At 49.7% G+C, this 19,307-nt stretch overlaps 1 protein-coding gene across 1 annotated transcript in view; it reads left to right on the top strand.

The window, feature by feature from the left end:
* Positions 1 to 19,307, top strand: part of STK36 (serine/threonine kinase 36) — a 112,651-nt gene that overhangs the window by 80,835 nt on the left and 12,509 nt on the right. The window contains exons 13-23 of the mRNA XM_069735263.1: positions 1,105 to 1,190; positions 1,271 to 1,370; positions 1,452 to 1,578; positions 6,135 to 6,247; positions 9,837 to 9,941; positions 10,016 to 10,114; positions 10,180 to 10,274; positions 10,357 to 10,417; positions 10,838 to 10,948; positions 12,809 to 12,883; positions 12,962 to 13,121. Of these exons, the coding sequence (XP_069591364.1) occupies positions 1,105 to 1,190; positions 1,271 to 1,370; positions 1,452 to 1,578; positions 6,135 to 6,247; positions 9,837 to 9,941; positions 10,016 to 10,114; positions 10,180 to 10,274; positions 10,357 to 10,417; positions 10,838 to 10,948; positions 12,809 to 12,883; positions 12,962 to 13,121 (1,132 nt within the window). The remainder of the gene's footprint in view (positions 1 to 1,104; positions 1,191 to 1,270; positions 1,371 to 1,451; positions 1,579 to 6,134; positions 6,248 to 9,836; positions 9,942 to 10,015; positions 10,115 to 10,179; positions 10,275 to 10,356; positions 10,418 to 10,837; positions 10,949 to 12,808; positions 12,884 to 12,961; positions 13,122 to 19,307) is intronic.

Genomic DNA, 19,307 nt, shown 5'->3' with positions numbered 1-19,307 from the left:
TTACCCCCACATATGGGGTATCAACATACTCAGGACAAATTGTACAACAACTTTTGGGGTCCATTTTCTCTTGTTACCCTTGGTAAAATAAAACAAATTGGAGCTGAAATAAATTTTGTGTGAAAAAAAGTTAAATGTTCATTTTTATTTAAACATTCCAAAAATTCCTGTGAAGCACCAGAAGGGTTAATAAACTTCTTGAATGTGGTTTTGAGCACCTTGAGGGGTGCAGTTTTTAGAATGGTATCACACTTGGGTATTTTCGATCATATAGACCCCTCAAAATGACTTCAAATGAGATGTGGTCCCTAAAAAAAATGGTGTTGTAAAAAAGAAATTGCTGGTCAACTTTTCACCCTTATAACTCCCTAACAAAAAAAATTTTTGGTTCCAAAATTGTGATGATGTAAAGTAGACATGTGGGAAATGTTACTTATTAAGTATTTTGCATGACATATCTCTGTGATTTAAGGGTATAAAAATTCAAAGTTGGAAAATTGCGAAATTTTCAAATTTTTTGCCAAATTTCCGTTTTTTTCACAAATAAACGCAAGTTATATCGAATAAATGTTACCACTAACATAAGTACAATACGTCACGAGAAAACAATGTCAGAATCGCCAGGATCCGTTGAAGTGTTCCAGAGTTATAACCTCATAAAGGGACAGTGGTCAGAATTGTAAAAATTGGCCCGGTCATTAACGTGCAAACCACCCTCGGGGCTTAAGGGGTTAAAAAATAAACTTTTTTTTTTTTTTTACTGTTTTTTGCAGTCACTTAGGGTATTGATTCTTTCATAGTCTGAATATAGCAAAAGTCAGCGTCTCCTATAAGCACCAGCCATGGGCCGTCTTCCACAGGAGATCCATCATAATAGGCATATGAGGGTCTTCTGCAGATCCTTGGCTGTCCTAGCAGGCCATCTGTTCTGCTGGGAGGTTAGAACAGCGCATCCCTCAGGACATCATCTGTAAATGCAACTGTGTATTATCAGCTGAATATTAACCCCTTCGCTTTAAACCGTGAATTCTGTGGTCAGGAGGATGGGGTGGTAGTAGGTGAATTATCACCCTGATATTAACCCCTACTTCTCCCTCCTTCCAGTGCTCCTGGGCCGCCTCCTTCCTGTCCGACCTTTTTGCTCTGCTGAATTCTTATTACTGTTTTTGGGGTCTTCCTGAATCCTCCCGGTGAGCCTCCAGGTGAAGGTTGGTGGTCTTTTACCGTTTGTTGTCTGGCTTGTCAGGCTGATGTTACCCCTTTGTTGCAGGGAACTCCTGGCGTGCAGCGGAGACTTCCTGCGGGTGCTGGATGAGCTGTTGCACTCTCCAGAAGATGCAAACACCATCGTATTGACAAGGGGCTTAGAGGTAAAGTCAGTCGCTGCCATCTCTTGGATCAGTTTTTTTTAGTCGAGGTCTTGATTTCGAATCTTAACATTTGTTTTCTAGTGTTTGATGTCTCTTAGTGAAAGTACCAGCTGTGGACGCCCAGATGACTGTGCTCTGCTGTGCCAGTCTCTCCTGTCAGTTTATATCCATGCCCTGGACAAGATCATTGAGAGGTCACAGCCAACAGGTGAGCTCCACAGTCTAGAGAAGTGCAACCCTAACCCTAATGCCCTCGGGGGAGCCCCACAGTCTAGAGAAGTGCAACCCTAACCTGTTATGAAATGTAATTCAGTACCACAATGGACATAGAGGTCAGCGCACATACAGTGACCTGGCAATAACCCAAAAAACAAGAACGAGCTCTGAGACGTGGGAACTCTGTTGACCGCAATCCCTAATCCTCTCCAACCACACTAAAGGCAGCCGTGGATTGCGCCTAACGCTCCCTATGCAACTCGGCGCGGCCTGAGAAACTAGCTAGCCTGAAGATAGAAAATAAGCCTACCTTGCCTCAGAGAAATACCCCAAAGGAAAAGGCAGCCCCCACATATGACTGTGAGTTAAGATGAAAAGACAAACGTAGAGATGAAATAGATTCAGCAAAGTGAGGCCCGACTTTCTTAACAGAGCGAAGATAGGAAAGATAACTTTAAGGTCAACACAAAACCCTACAAAAACCACGCAAAGGGGGCAAAAGACCCTCCGTACCGAACTAACGGCACGGAGGTACACCCTCTGCGTCCCAGAGCTTCCAGCAAGCAGAAAAAAACAAATTGACAAGCTGGACAGAAAAAAACAGCAAACAAATAGCAAAGAGGAACTTAGCTATGCAGAGCAGCAGGCCACAGGAACGATCCAGGAGAAAACAGGTCCAATACCAGAACATTGACTGGAGGCCAGGATCAAAGCACTAGGTGGAGTTAAATAGAGCAGCACCTAACGACTTCACCACATCACCTGAGGAAGGAAACTCAGAAGCCGCAGTACCACTTTCCTCCACCAACGGAAGCTCACAGAGAGAATCAGCCAAAGTACCACCTGTGACCACAGGAGGGAGCTCTGCCACAGAATTCACAACACTAACCCTAATGCCCTCGGGGGAGCCCCACAGTCTAGAGAAGTGCAACCCTAACCCTAATGTCCTCGGGGGAGCCCCACAGTCTAGAAAAGTGCAACCCTAACCCTAATGCCCTCGGGGGAGTCCCACTGTCTAGAAAAGTGCAACCCTAATGCCCATGGAGGAGCCCCACTGCCTAGAGAAGCGCAACCATAAGTATTGCGCACACTGCCACCCAGCACCTGCCCTCCCATGCTCCGCACTCTGTGCCAGCCAGTACCTGCTCTTGCTTGCTATGTGCCACTCATAGCCTGCTTTCGCACATGTCGCTCTGTGCCCCTTCTCATGGTTTGCTCATATACAAGTGATACCTTCTGAATAGAAGAAGTTTCATCTGTCTTTAGGGACTTGATCACCGCCAGGGTCCAGCCATCTGCATTCATCAGCTGCAAGGATATCGGGGAGTGATGACCCCCAGGGTAGTCTTGGATTGATGGCTGTATTATTGAGTTAGTAGCTAGTAAACAAATTTGCCGGCTAGAGCAGAGGTCCCCAACTCCAGTCCTCAAGGCCCACCAACAGGTCATGTTTTCAGGATTTCCTTAGTCTTGCCCAGGTAATAATTGCATCACCTGTGCAATGCAAAGGAAATCCTGAAAACATGACCTGTTGGTGTGCCTTGAGGACTGGAGTTGGGGACATCTGGGCTAGAGCATTTGAGCCATTGGACAACGCAGAACTATAGCTAGATGGCTGGAGTGGAGAATTGTGACTGACCCGACCAAGGTATCTAAAGTATTGTACTGACGGGGTTCCTCAGGGTTCAGGCCTAGGTCCCCTCTTTTTACAGCCATTGTTCCTCAGGCTTCAGTCCCAGGTCTAGGTTGCCTCCTGTTACTGTCAATGTTCCTCAGGGTTCAGTCCTAGGTCACATCTTCTTACTATCTGGATTCCTTATGGTTTAGTTCTAGGTCACCTTCTTATGCTGTTTGGAATTCCTCTGGGTTCAGTCCTAGGCCCCGCTCCTCTGTGTGGGTTCTTCCGGGTCTAGTTCTAGGCCCGCTCCTCTTTACTGTCTAGGTACCTCAAGGTTCTGTCCTAGGCCCCGCTGCTCTTACTGTCCGGATTCATCTGGGTCTAGTCCATGGCCCACTCCTTATACTGTAGAGGTTCCTCAGGGTTCAGTCGTAGGCCCACTCCTCTTACTGTCGAGGTTACTCCGGGTTCATGCCTAGCCCCTCCTCTTCTTTCTATTGGGGTTGCTCAGGGTTCAGTACTAGCCCCCCCTTACTGTTGGGGTTCCTCAGGGCTCAGTCCTAGTTCCTCTTCTCTTACTGTGGAGGTTCCTCAGGGCTCAGTCCTAGATCCCTCCTTTTACTGTCTGGGTTCCTGTGAGTCCAGTCCTAGGCCCCCTCCTCTTACTGTCGGGGTTCTTCAGGGTTAAGTACTAGGCCCCCTCCTTTTCCTGTTGGGGTTCCTCACGGTTCAGTCCTATGTCACCTTCTCTTACTTCCTGCTTTCCTCAGGGTTCAGTTCTAGGTAGCCTCCTTTTACTGTGGGGGTTTCTCAGGACTCTTTCATAGGTCCCTTCCCCTTACTGTCAGGGTTTCTCAGAGCTCAGTCCTGGGCCCCCACCTCTTCCCATTCACTGCCCCTATTGGACAAAATATCAGCAGATTTGGTATCCAGCAAGATTTCTGTGCTGATGACACCAATTGTACTCCCACTCCTGTCACCTGCACCTCAAAAACATCTTCAGAATTCAATCATTTCTTACTTTTGACTCTGCAAAGAATCTTTCTGTTTCTCTTATTCATTCTTGCCTGGACTATTGTAACTCTCTACTAGTTGGTCTCCCTCTTACTAAACTCTTCCCTCTCCAATCTGTCCTGAATGCTGCTGCCAGGATCATATTTCTCACCAACCGTTACACCGATGCCTCTACCTTGTGCCAGTCATTGCACGGGTTACCCATCCACTACAGAAAATAATATAAACTTCTATCTCACCCACAAAAGTCTTCACTGTGCTGCACCACCCTACATCTCTGTCTACCACCTACCTGTCCTCTCCACACGGCTGCTCCAACATACATCTTCTCCTCATTTCTGTACCACCTATCCATCCTCTCCACATTGCTGCACCGCCCTACATCTTCTCCTCATCTGTCTAACTGCAGCCTGCTGCCCCCTCACCACAGCCTGCAATGACCCCGCTGCCCCCTCACCACAGCCTGCAGTGACCCCTCTGCCCCCTCACCACAGCCTGCAGTGACCCCGCTGCCCCCTCACGACAGCCTGCAATGACCCCGCTGCCCCCTCAACACATCCTGCAATGACCCCGCTGCCCCCTCTCCACAGCCTGCAGTGACCCCGCTGCCCCCTCTCCACAGCCTGCAGTGACCCCGCTGCCCCCTCACCACAGCCTGCAGTGACCACGCTGCCCCCTCACCACAGCCTGCAATGACCCCGCTGCCCCCTCACCACAGCCTGCAGTGACCACGCTGCCCCCTCACCACAGCCTGCAGTGACCACGCTGCCCCCTCACCACAGCCTGCAGTGACCCCGCTGCCCCCTCACCACAGCCTGCAGTGACCCCGCTGCCCCCTCACCACAGCCTGCAATGACCCTGCTGCCCCCTCACCACAGCCTGCAATGATCCCGCTGCCCCCTCACCACAGCCTGCAGTGACCACGCTGCCCCCTCACCACAGCCTGCAGTGACCACGCTGCCCCCTCACCACAGCCTGCAGTGACCCCGCTGCCCCCTCACCACAGCCTGCAGTGACCCCGCTGCCCCCTCACCACAGCCTGCAATGACCCTGCTGCCCCCTCACCACAGCCTGCAATGATCCCGCTGCCCCCTCACCACAGCCTGCAGTGACCCCCGCTGCCCCCTCACCACAGCCTGCAGTGACCCTGCTGCCCCCTCTCCACAGCCTGCAATGACCCTGCTGCCCCCTCACCACAGCCTGCAATGATCCCGCTGCCCCCTCACCACAGCCTGCAGTGACCCCGCTGCCCCCTCACCACAGCCTGCAGTGACCCCGCTGCCCCCTCACCACAGCCTGCAATGACCCTGCTGCCCCCTCACCACAGCCTGCAATGATCCCGCTGCCCCCTCACCACAGCCTGCAGTGACCACGCTGCCCCCTCACCACAGCCTGCAGTGACCACGCTGCCCCCTCACCACAGCCTGCAGTGACCCCGCTGCCCCCTCACCACAGCCTGCAGTGACCCCGCTGCCCCCTCACCACAGCCTGCAATGACCCTGCTGCCCCCTCACCACAGCCTGCAATGATCCCGCTGCCCCCTCACCACAGCCTGCAGTGACCCCCGCTGCCCCCTCACCACAGCCTGCAGTGACCCTGCTGCCCCCTCTCCACAGCCTGCAATGACCCTGCTGCCCCCTCACCACAGCCTGCAATGATCCCGCTGCCCCCTCACCACAGCCTGCAATGACCCCGCTGCCCCCTCACCACAGCCTGCTTGTATGTACAGAACCGGGAATCAACGGTGCTTAAGAAATAATACGACACTCTGTAATCTGTCGTCGTTTTCTGAGGTTACCTTCTCTTTAGATGTCGGTGTCTATGCATTGTAGTGAGTTATCGAATAGAAATGTGAAGTCTTGTGTTCTCCAAATCTGTCACATCTTTTTCTGAGGTCAGAACTCTTTTGTCACCAGCTCCTGACGCGCCGTGCACTGAAGACATTTGTTCATCTCGCCTTTTTACTCAGGTCCTGGCGGCTTTGTGTGACGTATCTGCATCATCAGAGCATCGGCCACTCAGAGAAAAGGTTTTTTACCTACTTTTCATTATCATGGATCATGATGTGTTTGCTTTCTTTTTTTTCGCTGCTTCTTCTCTTTCTCCTTATCTCCTGTACTTCCTTTTCTCTTTCTCCTTTTTTTTTCTTTTTCCTGCACTTTCTTTCCTTACTACCTGTGCTGCCTCTTCTCTATATCTCCTTGTATCCTGTGCTGCCTCTTCTCTCTCTCCTTATCGCCTGAGCTTCCTTTTCTCACATGCCAACTCTTTCCTTCTCTATTTCCTCATTTCGTGCACTGCCTCTTCTCTCTCCTTGCCCCCTGCATTTCCTTTTCTCTTACCCTCACTCTTCCTTTACTTCTCTCTCCTTACCTCCTGCGTTTCCTCTCCTCTCTCCTCATCTCCTGCGTTTCCTTTCCTCTTGCGTGCCGTCTCTCCTTCTCTTCTCTCTCCTTACCTCCTGTGTTTCCTCTCCTCTCTCCTCATCTCGTGTTTCCTTTCCTCTTGCGTGCCGTCTCTCCTTCTCTTCTCTCCTCTCTCCTTACCTCCTGCGCTTCCTCTTCTCTCTCCTCATCTCCTGCGTTTCCTTTCCTCTTGTGTGCCGTCTCTCCTTCTTTTCTCTCTCCTTACCTCCTGCGCTTCCTCTATCTCCTCATCTTCGGCTTTTCCTTTTCTCCTGCGTGAGCTTTTTCCTTCTCTTTACTCTCCTTACTTCCTGCGCTGCCTCTTCTCTCTCTCCTCATCTTCTACTACTTAGTCTCTTCTCTTGCACAGACACTCTTTTTCCTTCTCCTCTCCCTCCTCATCTCCTGCATTTCCTTTTCTCTCACGAGCGCTCTTTCCTTCTCTTCTCTCTCCCCTTACCTCCTGCACTCCCTCTTTTCTCTTCTCATCTCCTGCATTTCCTTTTCTCTTCCGCATGCTCACTTTCCTTCTCTTCTCTCTCTCCTTTTCTCCTGCGCTGCATCTTCTCCCTCCTCATCTCCTACGTTGCCTCTTCTCTTACGCGCCATCCCTTTCCTTCTCTTCTCTCCTTACCTCCTGCGCTGTCTCTTCTTTTTCCTCATCTCCTATGTTTCCTCTTCTCTTGCGTGCGCTGTTTCCTTCTCTCTCCTTATCTCCTGCACAGCCTCTTGTCTCTCTCCTCATCTCCTGCGTTTCCTTTTCTCTTGCGCGCTCTTTCCTTCTCTCCTTATATCCTGTGCTGCCTTTTCGCTCTCTCCTCATCTCGTTTCCTTTTCTCTTGCACGTGCTCTTATATTATTTTCTTTCTCTTTACCTCCTGGGCTGCCTCTTCTCTTTCTCTCCTCATCTCCTGTGTTTCCTTTTTCTTGCTCACGCTCTTTCATTCTTTTCTTTCTCCTTATTTCCTGAGCTGCCTTTTCTCTGTCCTCATCTCCTGTGTTGCCTCTTCTCTTCCCCGTGCTATTTCCTTCTCTTCTCTCTTCTTACCTCTTGCGCTGCCTCTTCTCTCTCTCCTCATCTCCTGTTTTTCCTTCTCTCTCTCCTTATCTCCTGCGCTGCCTCTTCTGTCTCCTCATTTTCTGCGTTGCCTCTTCTCTTCCGCATGCTCTTTCCTTCTTTTCTCTCTCCTTATCTCCTGTGCTGCCTCTTCTCTCTCATCTCCTGTGTTTCTTTTTCTCTTGCACTCTCTATTTACTTCTCTCCTTATCTCCTGCGTTGCCTCTTTTCTTTTTCGCATGCGCTTTCCTTCTCTTCTCTCTCTTAACCTCCTGCGCTGCCTCTTGTCTCTCTCCTCATCTCCTGCATTGCCGCTTCTCTTGGGCACGCTCTTTCCCTTTTTTCTCTCTCATTACCTCCTGGGCTGCCTTTGCTCTCTCCTCGTCTTCTGCTTTTCTTTTCTCTTGGTTGCGCTCTCTTTCCTTCTCTTCTGTCTCTCCTTCTGTGCTGCCTCTTCTCTTACGCGCTCTTTCCTTCTCTTCTCTCTCCTTACCTCCTGCACTGCCTCTTCTTTTATGCATGCTCTCTTTCCTTCTCTTCTCTTTCCTTAGCTCCTGCGCTGCGTCTTTTCTCTGTCTTCATCTTTTGTTTTTTTCCTTTTTTCTTCCGCATGCTGAATTTCCTTCTTTTCTCTCTCCTTTTCTCCTGCTCTGCCTCTTCTCTGTATCTCTTCATCTCCTGTTTTATTTTCTCTAGCGCGTTCTCTTTCCTTCTCTCTCCTTACCACCTGCACTGCCTTTTCTCTCTCTCTCTCTCATCTTCCACTATGTTTCCTTTTCTCTTGCTTGGTCTTTTTCCTTCTCTTCTCTCTCCTTACCTCCTGCGCTGCGTCTTTTCTTCCTCATCTCCTGTGTTTCCTTTTCTCTTGCCTTCAATCTTTCCTTCTCTTCTCTCTCCTTACCTCCTTGCGCTGCCTCTTTTCTCCCTCTTCATCTCCTGTGTTTCCTTTTCTCTTGTGAGTACTCTTTCCTTCTCTTCTCTCTCTTTACCTCCTGCGCTGCCTCTTTTCTCCCTCCTCATCTCCTGTTTCCTTTTCTCTTGTGAGTACTCTTTCCTTCTCTTCTCTCTCCTTACCTCCTGCGCTGCCTCTTTTCTCCCTCCTCATCTCCTGTTTCCTTTTCTCTTGTGAGTACTCTTTCCTTCTCTTCTCTCTCCTTACCTCCTGCGCTGCCTCTTTTCTCCCTCCTCATCTCCTGTGTTTCCTTTTCTCTTGCGAGTACTCTTTCCTTCTCTTCTCTCTCCTTACCTCCTTGTGCTGCCTCTTTTCTCCCTCCTAATCTCCTGTGTTTCCTTTTCTCTTGTGAGTACTCTTTCCTTCTCTTCTCTCTCCTTACCTCCTGCGCTGCCTCTTTTCTCCCTCCTCATCTCCTGTGTTTCCTTTTCTCTTGTGAGTACTCTTTCCTTCTCTTCTCTCTCCTTACCTCCTGCACTGCCTCTTCTCTCTCCTCATTTTGCTTTTCCTTTACTCTTATGCACGCTCTCTTTTCTTCTCTTTTCTCTTTCCTTATCTCTTTCTGTACTGCCCTTGTTCTTACCTCCTGCGCTGCCCTGCTCCCTCTTCTGTTACCTGTTTGTTCTTTCTACCCTTTCATGAAGGTACTTACCTCCTGCGCTGCCTCTTTTCTCCCTCCTCATCTCCTGTTTCCTTTTCTCTTGTGAGTACTCTTTCCTTCTCTTCTCTCTCCTTACCTCCTGCGCTGCCTCTTTTCTCCCTCCTCATCTCCTGTGTTTCCTGTTCTCTTGCCTTCAATCTTTCCTTCTCTTCTCTCTCCTTACCTCCTTGCGCTGCCTCTTTTCTCCCTCCTCATCTCCTGTTTCCTTTTCTCTTGTGAGTACTTTCCTTCTCTTCTCTCTCCTTACCTCCTGCGCTGCCTCTTTTCTCCCTCCTCATCTCCTGTTTCCTTTTCTCTTGTGAGTACTCTTTCCTTCTCTTCTCTCTCCTTACCTCCTGCACTGCCTCTTCTCTCTCCTCATTTTGCTTCGTTTCCTTTACTCTTATGCACGCTCTCTTTTCTTCTCTTTTCTCTTTCCTTATCTCTTTCTGTACTGCCCTTGTTCTTACCTCCTGCGCTGCCCTGCTCCCTCTTCTGTTACCTGTTCGTTCTTTCTACCCTTTCATGAAGGTACTTGTGTTTTTCCTTGTGTTTTCCTTGTAGGTCTCACTCTATATCTCAGGACAGCTACTCTCAGATTCGGGGGCACCCCTTTTTCGTTTTCTCTCTAGACTCAGGCACTTTCCCTGTGTTGTGAGCCAGCTTAAGGTAATAGATCTCCATTGCTCTGCATCCTGGATGAACTTTGCGGACTATGTTGCTGACAATTGTATTTTTGCCAGGTTTTGTATGCCTGCTGCCATGCCAGTCTGGAGGTGTGCCAGCTACTTGCAAGCTGCTCGCCTGCGCTGCAGGATATCACCTTCTTAATCAATGGGGAGGTGAGACAGGAGAATTCAAAGTAAGGAAATCTCTGGTGACACCACTCACTACTTGTTTTCCCTAGGTCCATCTGTGGGACGCACCTCGAGTCCACGCTGCAGAGCTGTCTCTTCTAATCATCTCTCTACTAGTCTTACGCCTGCAATGTCTCCCGGTTGAGTAAGTGTCTCTTGCTCTCCATTGTTCTTCGTGTGTGCTTCTTTGCCCATTCTCACATGTGCATTTTCTTGACTATATTCAGGATCTTGGCCTCGAAAGTAGCTGTTCTTCCTCTGCTGTCATGTGACGTCCCATCCCTCTTGGTGAGTAGCAGTATAATGTGGTAGCATACTTTTTATCGAGGCAGAAAATTACTTTTTTACTTACTATCAGCATCAGAAGTGGATAACACGATGGCCATCACCTGCAGCTCGGTCCCTCGGATGCACTTGGGGATTAGGGTTACTTTTAAGGTCGCACCACCCTTTTGTCGCTACAACAGCAGGGGATGCTGTGTTCACCCAAAGATTACTTAGACCACAACACAGATTATATACGGAACGCAGCGGGTAGTCTCAATTAATGTAATCCCGGAGTTGGTGTATTACACAGAGCAGCACCGCGTAATCCCTTACATTCTGCACGTCATCCCGTGTATTACTGCTGCCGTCTTCCATCCTGACAGTAGCAGTATGTACCCTTCTCCTGCGCTCACGTTGCCCTCTCCGTATTTCATTCTCCAGGCTGCCGCCTCCATACTGGCTGTTTCTCTCCATGACTGTGGTGAATCAATAACGCTGTCCCATGATGTCCTACTGTCCACTCTGAAGAAATCACTGTCCCAGGTGCCTTTGGTACGTCCCTTCCTGGCCTTAGTTTTTAAGAGTCTAATCACTTATGTAATAACCAGTATCGTGGACTTGACACCACTGCACACATAATGCAGGAGCTGTGGTCATCGTTCCTGCTGGGTGCTTCAACAATAAGATGGAAAACCAAAGGTGAAACTGGTTTCTTTAGTGTCTGTGTCTGTTTTTAGCTCCTTCTCCATGTGATGTGCCTGCCTCTAGTTCCCACTCCTCCTCTAGAGCGGTGCCTTCCTCTAGTTCCTCCTCCGCCACATCTGTGCCTGCGTCTAGCTCCCCCTCCTACTGGGCGGTGCCTGCCTCTTGATCCCGCTCCTCCACATCTGTGCCTGCCTCTAGCTCCCCCTCCTCCTCCAGGGTGGAGCCTGCCCCTAACTCCCCCCAACGCCACATCTGTGCCTGCCTCTACCTCCCCCTCCTCCAGGGTGGTTCCTGCCTCTTGATCCCCCTCCTCCACAGTTGTGCCTGCCTCTAGCTCTCCTCCTTCACGATTGTGCCTGCATCTAGCTCCCCTCCTCCACGTGTGTGCCTGCCTCTAGCTCCTCTCCTCCATTGCTGTGCCTGCCTCTAGCTCCCTTCCTCCATGGCTGTGCCTGCCTCTAGCTCTCCTCCATGGTTGTGCCTGCCTCTAGCTCCCCTCCTCCACTGTTGTGCATGCCTCTAGCTCCCCTCCTCCATGGCTATGCCTGCCTCTAGCTCTCCTCCTACATGGCTGTGCCTGCCTCTAGCTCCCCTCCTCCATGGCTGTGCCTGCCTTTAGCTTCCCTCCCCTATGGCCGTGTCTGCCTCTAGCTCCCCTCCTCCACGGCTGTGCCTGCCTCCAGCTCCCCTCCTCCACGGCTGTGCCTGCCTCTAGCTCGCATCCTCCACGGTTATGCCTGCCTCTAGCTCGCATCCTCCGCTGTTGTGCCTGCTTATTGCTCCCCTCCTCCACGGCTGTGCCTGCCTCTAGCTCCCCTCCTCCACGGCTGTGCCTGCCTCTAGCTCGCATCCTCCACGGTTATGCCTGCCTCTAGCTCGCATCCTCCGCTGTTGTGCCTGCCTCTTGCTCCCCTCCTCCACGGCTGTGCCTGCCTCCAGCTCCCCTCCTCCACGGCTGTGCCTGCCTCTAGCTCTCCTCCTCCATGGCTGTGCCTGCCTTCTAGCCCCCATCCTCGACTGTTGTGCCTGCCTCTAGCTCGCCTCCTCCACGGTTGTGCCTGCCTCAAGCTCTCCTCCTCCATGGCTGTGCCTGCCTCTAGCTCTCCTCCTCCATGGCTGTGCCTGCCTCTAGCCCCCATCCTCAACAGTTGTGCCTGCCTCTAGCTCGCCTCCTCCACGGTTGTGCCTGCCTCTAGCTCGCCTCCTCCACGGCTGTGCCTGCCTCTAGCTCGCCTCCTCCATGGCTGTGCCTGCCTCTAGCCCCCATCCTCGACTGTTGTGCCTGCCTCTAGCTCGCCTCCTCCATGTGATGTGCCATAGCTGTGGAGAATGACAAGATGGAGGGGCCGCATCTCCATACAAGTATGCAGAATGGCGGGGAATGGGATGGTGGGGCTTCTGAGCGGCAGTTTCATACACTTGTCTAGGGGACAGCGGCAGAATGAGTGGTCCTGTGGGAGACAAAGACTCTATACACGTGTGTTGAGTGGAGGGGACGGGTTGGGGGGCTGCAGTTGGTCGCTCTGTACACGTGAACTGAATGGAAGGAGATGGGATGGCGTGGCCTGCAGGCCATGGCTGCATGTTTGCCTGTAAAACTTCACAGTCCGCCACTAATTGGTAATGGCGATCTGTCCATTACGCGCAGTGTCTTCTGCTGCAGCCCCACACTTACAGGTGAACATTGTGTATCCTTCTGTGTTGCAGATGCTCTGTAGCACCCCCATGAGCTCCGGACTATATGACTGGACATTTCATCTTCTTCTTCAGCAGCTTTCCCAGGTAACAATGAGTGCTTACTGCCCAGTGAGGTTCCTGCTAGTGTTTGGAGATAAGCCGTCTTCTCTATTGCCCTCTCAGGATCCTCAGCTTTCCCATGTTCTTGCTGATGAGAGCGCTTTCCTGTGGCAGAGTGTGTGCCTCTTGCTTCGGTTCTCAAGAATAAGTGCGCCGCTGGAAGGAGACACCCCCAGAGAGGGCAAATTCCAGAAGCCACAATGGAGACTGCTCTCTGCATGCGGTAAGATGTCGGGGGCTTACCAACCTATATACAGTGCTGGGCGGTGATTGCATTATATGCACAGTACTATGCCAAAGTTTTTGTTCATATGGATGACACGTCCATGCTTCATCCACAGAAATTTCAGAATTGCGCTCCTGTGCTGCCGCACTTCTCTGCTCTTTTGAAGGCTAAGCAAAGTACTTCAGTGTGCAGGCGTCGGCGCACTGCAGTACTTTACTAACCAAGAAGACCACCCTGGACCACCCCGTAGGTGAGTATAATAAAAGTTCTTTTTCTTCTTGTGAGGAAAATGTATATAATAAGTTTGTTTCCATTGCCAGCACATATAGGGTGGGCGTTGACCCCCCTTCACTCTGTGTTTAGCTGAGGGATTTTTGAACTTCTGACCATGGTTCTGTTAGGACATGGCAGCTATGAAAACCCCCTCTCTTCCCCCCCCCCCCCTCTGAATACAACAAACCAGCCCTATGGCAGACACTGGGTAACCTGAAGCTTGTGTGTGAGCAGGGTGGGGCTTTAAACTGCAGGTGACCAATCCTGCAAAGCCACCTGTGGTCCCTCCCTTCTCAGTCAGGAATTTCTTTGTCTCCAGGGTCTGAGAACGTAAATATCTCTAACCTCAGTGAATATCATTAACCAGCCCTTTAGTGATGTCCCGAGGCTGCAGTATATAAGCCGCTACACTTAACCCAGCCTTCAGTTTGTTTTTACCTGAGAAGCTCTTACTGCTAGCCCTGATGCATTGGGATATTTGGGAGCTCTGCCTGCCAGCATGGTTTTGCCTGAAATGAACTGAGAACATGTGAGTTTTACCTTTTCTCATTTAATCCCTTTATTTTATAATTACCTTGTACATATTTTTTCATTTGTCTCATATTGTAACATCTTTATATGCCTTTTTATAAACACTGCCTTCTTTCGGAGTAAAATATATAAATTACTAGCTTTCGTTCTTCCTGTTCTAAAACGTACCCTAAGTCTTCTGAAGGGAATTACGCTACTGTTTTGGGTTAGCTTCGGACCTGTTTAATCAAAGCTGGTGGCAGCATACCGTGTGCTGTGCCTTTGGGAGTCGTTGTAGCGACTGCGGCATTGATAATTATTGTTCCTGCCTGAGTGGGAGTGTTTATATCGCCTCACTGCAGCGTGCCCAATAGCCAGTACATAGCAGGCAGCCTTTCTGGCGACTAATTACCCTAGGTGCAGTACCTAATCTGACCTGAGGGTAAGGGGGGCGCCAGAGAGCTGCAAGTTCAAGTGGAACTGTAAAGCGGGATATACATTAATCCCTGCAGTTCGTGGTATATTGAAGAGCAGTGGGATACCTGTTATGACCTGGTGGTTAGGACAATAATGGACCTGGTGGTAAAGAGCACACGGAACGACCTGATGGTTACTAATAACACAGGACAAGCTCTGGGATGTGGGAACTCTGCTGACCGCAATCCCTAATCCTATCACACACACTAGAAATAGCCGTGGATTGCTCCTAACGCTCCCTATGCAACTCGGCACAGCCTAAGGAACTAGCTAGCCCTAAAGATAGAAAAATAAAGCCTACCTTGCCTCAGAGAAATTCCCCAAAGGAAAAGGCAGCCCCCCACATATAATGACTGTGAGTTAAGATGAAAATACAAACACAGAGATGAAATAGATATAGCAAAGAGAGGCCCGACTTACTGAACAGACAGAGGATAGGAAAGGTAACTTTGCGGTCAGCACAAACTACAAAAAGACCACGCAGAGGGCGCAAAAAGACCCTCCGCACCGACTCACGGTGCGGAGGCGCTCCCTCTGCGTCCCAGAGCTTCCAGCAAGCAAGACAAAAATCAAAATAGCAAGCTGGACAAAAAAATAGCAAACCAGAGAAAAACAAGCAGGAACTTAGCTTCTGCTGGGAAGACAGGTCACAGGAACGATCCAGGAGCGAGCCAGACCAATACTGGAACATTGACAGGTGGCATGGAGCAATGATCTAAGTGGAGTTAAATAGAGCAGCCAGCTAACGAATTAACCTCGTCACCTGTGGAAGGAAACTCAGAAGCCGCAGCCCCACTCACAACCACCAGAGGAAGCCCATGGACAGAACCAGCCGAAGTACCATTCATGACCACAGGAGGGAGCTTGACAACAGAATTCACAACAGTACCCCCCCCCCCCTGAGGAGGGGTCACCGAACCCTCACCAGAGCCCCCAGGCCGACCAGGATGAGCCAAATGAAAGGCACGAACCAGATCGGCAGCATGGACATCAGAGGCAAAGACTCAGGAATTATCTTCCTGACCATAACCCTTCCACTTGACCAGGTACTGGAGTTTCCGTCTCGAAATACGAAAATCCAAAATCTTCTCCACCACATACTCCAACTCCCCCTCAACCAACACCGGGGCAGGAGGATCAACGGATGGAACCACGACCTATGGAATACATTATGGATGGCAAAAGAAGGTGGAAGGGTCAAACAAAATGACACAGGATTGAGAACCTCAGATATCTTATACGGACCAATGAAACGAGGCTTAAACTTAGGAGAGGAAACCTTCATAGGAACATAACGAGACGAAAACCAAGCCAAATCCCCAACACGAAGTCGGGGACCCACACAGCGCCGGCGGTTAGCGAAACGTTGAGCCTTCTCCTGGGACAATGTCTAGTTGTCCACCACATGAGTCCAAATCTGCTGCAACCTATTCACCACAGTATCTACACCAGGACAGTCCGAAGACTCAACCTGCCCTGAAGAGAAACGAGGATGGAAACCAGAATTGCAGAAAAACGGCGAAACCAAAGCAGCCGAGCTGGCCCGATTTATTAAGGGCGAACTCAGCCAAAGGCAAAAAGGACACCCAATCATCCTGATCAGCAGAAACAAAGCATCTCAGATATGTTTCCAAAGTCTGATTAGTTCGTTCGGTTTGGCCATTTGTCTGAGGATGGAAAGCCGAGGAAAAAGACAAATCAATGCCCATCCTAGCACAAAAGGATCGCCAAAACCTCGAAACAAACTGGGAACCTCTGTCCGAAACGATGTTCTCCGGAATGCCATGTAAACGAACCACATGCTGGAAAAACAATGGCACCAAATCAGAGGAGGAAGGCAATTTAGACAAGGGTACCAAATGGACCATCTTAGAGAAGCGATCACAAACCACCCAAATGACCGACATCTTTTGAGAGACAGGGAGATCCGAAATAAAGTCCATAGAAATATGCGTCCAGGGCCTCTTCAGGACCGGTAAGGGCAAAAGCAACCCACTGGCACGAGAACAGCAGGGCTTAGCCCGAGCACAAGTCCCACAGGACTGCACAAAAGAACGCACATCCCGTGACAAAGACGGCCACCAAAAGGATCTAGCCACCAAATCTCTAGTACCAAAGATTCCAGGATGACCAGCCAACACCGAACAATGAACCTCAGAGATAACTCTACTGGTCCATTTATCAGGGACAAACCGTTTCTCCGCTGGGCAACGGTCAGGTCTATCAGCCTGAATTTTTTGCAGCACCCGCCGCAAATCAGGGGAGATGGCAGACAAAATTACCCCCTCTTTGAGAATACCCGCCGGCTCAGGAACACCCGGAGAGTCGGGCACAAAACTCCTTCACAGGGCATCAGCCTTCACATTCTTAGAGCCCGGAAGGTACGAAACCACAAAATCAAAACTGGAGAAAAATAGCGACCATCGAGCCTGTCCAGGATTCAACCATTTGGCAGACTCGAGATAAGTCAAATTCTTGTGATCCGTCAAGACCACCACGCGATGCTTGGCTCCCTCAAGCCAATGACGCCACTCCTCGAATGCCCACTTCATGGCCAACAACTCTCGATTGCCAACATCATAATTGCGCTCAGCAGGTGAAAACTTTCTAGAAAAGAAGGCACATGGTTTCATCACCGAGCCATCAGAACTTCTTTGTGGCAAAACAGCCCCTGCTCCAATCTCAGAAGCATCAACCTCAACCTGAAGCGGGAGTGAAACATCTGGCTGACACAACACAGGGGCTGAAGAAAAACGACGCTTCAACTCCTGAGAAGCTTCCACAGCCGCAGAAGACCAATTGACCACATCAGCACCCTTCTTGGTCAAATCAGTCAGCGGTTTAGCAACACTAGAAAAATTACTGATGAAGCGACGATAAAAATTAGCAAAGCGCAGGAACTTTTGCAGACTCTTCACAGATGTCGGCTGAGTCCAATCATAAATGGCCTGAACTTTAACAGGATCCATCTCGATAGTAGAAGGGGAAAAAAAGAAACCCAAAAATGAAACCTTCTGAACTCCAAAGAGACACTTTGACCCCTTCACAAACAAAGAATTCGCACGAAGGACCTGGAACACCATTCTGACCTGCTTCACGTGAGACTCCCAATCATCCGAGACCAAAATATCATCCAAATATACAATCAGGAATTTATCCAGGTACTCTCGGAAGATGTCATGCATAAAGGACTGAAATACTGATGGAGCATTGGAAAGCCCGAATGGCATAACCAGGTACTCAAAATGGCCCTCGGGCGTATTAAATGCTGTTTTCCATTTATCGCCCTGTTTAATACGCACAAGATTATACGCACCACGAAGATCTATCTTGGTGAACCAACTAGCCCCCTTAATCCGAGCAAATCAATCAGACAGCAGCGGCAAAGGGTACTGAAATTTGACTGTGATCTTATTAAGAAGGTCTCAGCGAGCCATCCTTCTTGGCCACAAAAAAGAACCCCGCTCCCAATGGTGACGACGACGGACGAATATGACCCTTCTCCAAGGATTCCTTTATATAACTCCGCATAGCGGCGTGTTCTGGCACAGATAAATTGAACAGTCGGCCCTTAGGAAACTTACTACCAGGAATCAAATTAATCGCACAATTGCAATCCCTATGAGGAGGTAGGGCACTAGATTTGGGCTCATCAAATACATCCCGGTAATCCGACAAAAACTCCGGGACTTCAGAAGGGGTGGATGACGACATAGACAAAAATGGAACATCACCATGTACCCCCTGACAACCCCAGCTGGACACAGACATAGATTTCCAATCCAATACTGGATTATGGACCTGTAGCCATGGCAACCCCAAAACGACCACATCATGCAGATTATGCAACACCAAAAAGCGAATATCCTCCTGATGTGCAGGAGCCATGCACATGGTCAATTGGGTCCAGTACTGAGACTTATTCTTGGCCAAAGGCGTAGCATCAATTCCTCTCAATGGAATAGGATACCGCAAGGGCTCCAAGAAAAAACCACAGCGCCTAGCAAACTCCAAGTCCATCAAATTCAAGGCAGCGTCTGACAAATGCCATAACAGAATAGGATGACAAAGAGCAAATCAGAGTAACGGACAATAGAAATTTAGACTGTACCGTACCAATGGTGGCAGACCTAGCGAACCGCTTAGTGCACTTAGGACAATCGGAGATAGCATGAGTGGATTCACCACAGTAAAAACACAGCCCATTCCGACGTCTGTGTTCTTGCCGTTCTGCTCTGGTCAAAGTCCTATCACACTGCATAGGCTCAGGTCTATGCTCAGATAATACCGCCAAATGGTGCACAGCTTTACGCTCACGCAAGCGTCAATCGATCTGAATGGCCAAAGATATAGACTCATTCAGACCGGCAGGCATGGGAAATCCCACCATGACATCCTTAAGGGCTTCAGAGAGACCCTTTCTGAAAATTGCTGCCAGGGCACCTTCATTCCACTGAGTGAGTACAGACCACTTCCTAAACTTCTGACAATATATCTCTACCTCATCCTGACCCTGACACAGAGCCAGCAAGATTTTCTCTGCCTGATCCACTGAATTTGGTTCATCATAAAGCAATCCAAGCGCCAGAAAAAACGCATCAACATCACGCAATGCCGGATCTCCTGGCGCAAGGGAAAATGCCCAGTCTTGAGGGTCGCCACGTAACAAAGAAATAATGATTTTCACTTGTTGAACAGGGTCACCTGAGGAGCGAGGTTTCAAAGCAAGAAACAATTTACAATTATTTTTGAAATTCAGAAACTTAGATCTATCCCCAAAAAACAAATCAGGAATTGGAATCCTAGGCTCTGACATCGGATTCTGAACCACAAAATCTTGAATGTTTTGTACCCTTGCAGTGAGATTATCCATCCAAGAGGACAGACCTTGAATGTCCATATCTACACCTGTGTCCTGAACCA

Source organism: Ranitomeya imitator, chromosome 7 (assembly GCF_032444005.1).
Source record: "Ranitomeya imitator isolate aRanImi1 chromosome 7, aRanImi1.pri, whole genome shotgun sequence".
Lineage (NCBI taxonomy): Eukaryota > Metazoa > Chordata > Amphibia > Anura > Dendrobatidae > Ranitomeya > Ranitomeya imitator.
The sequence above is the reverse complement of the archived record's forward strand: the minus strand, read 5'-3'. Positions and strand labels throughout refer to the sequence as shown.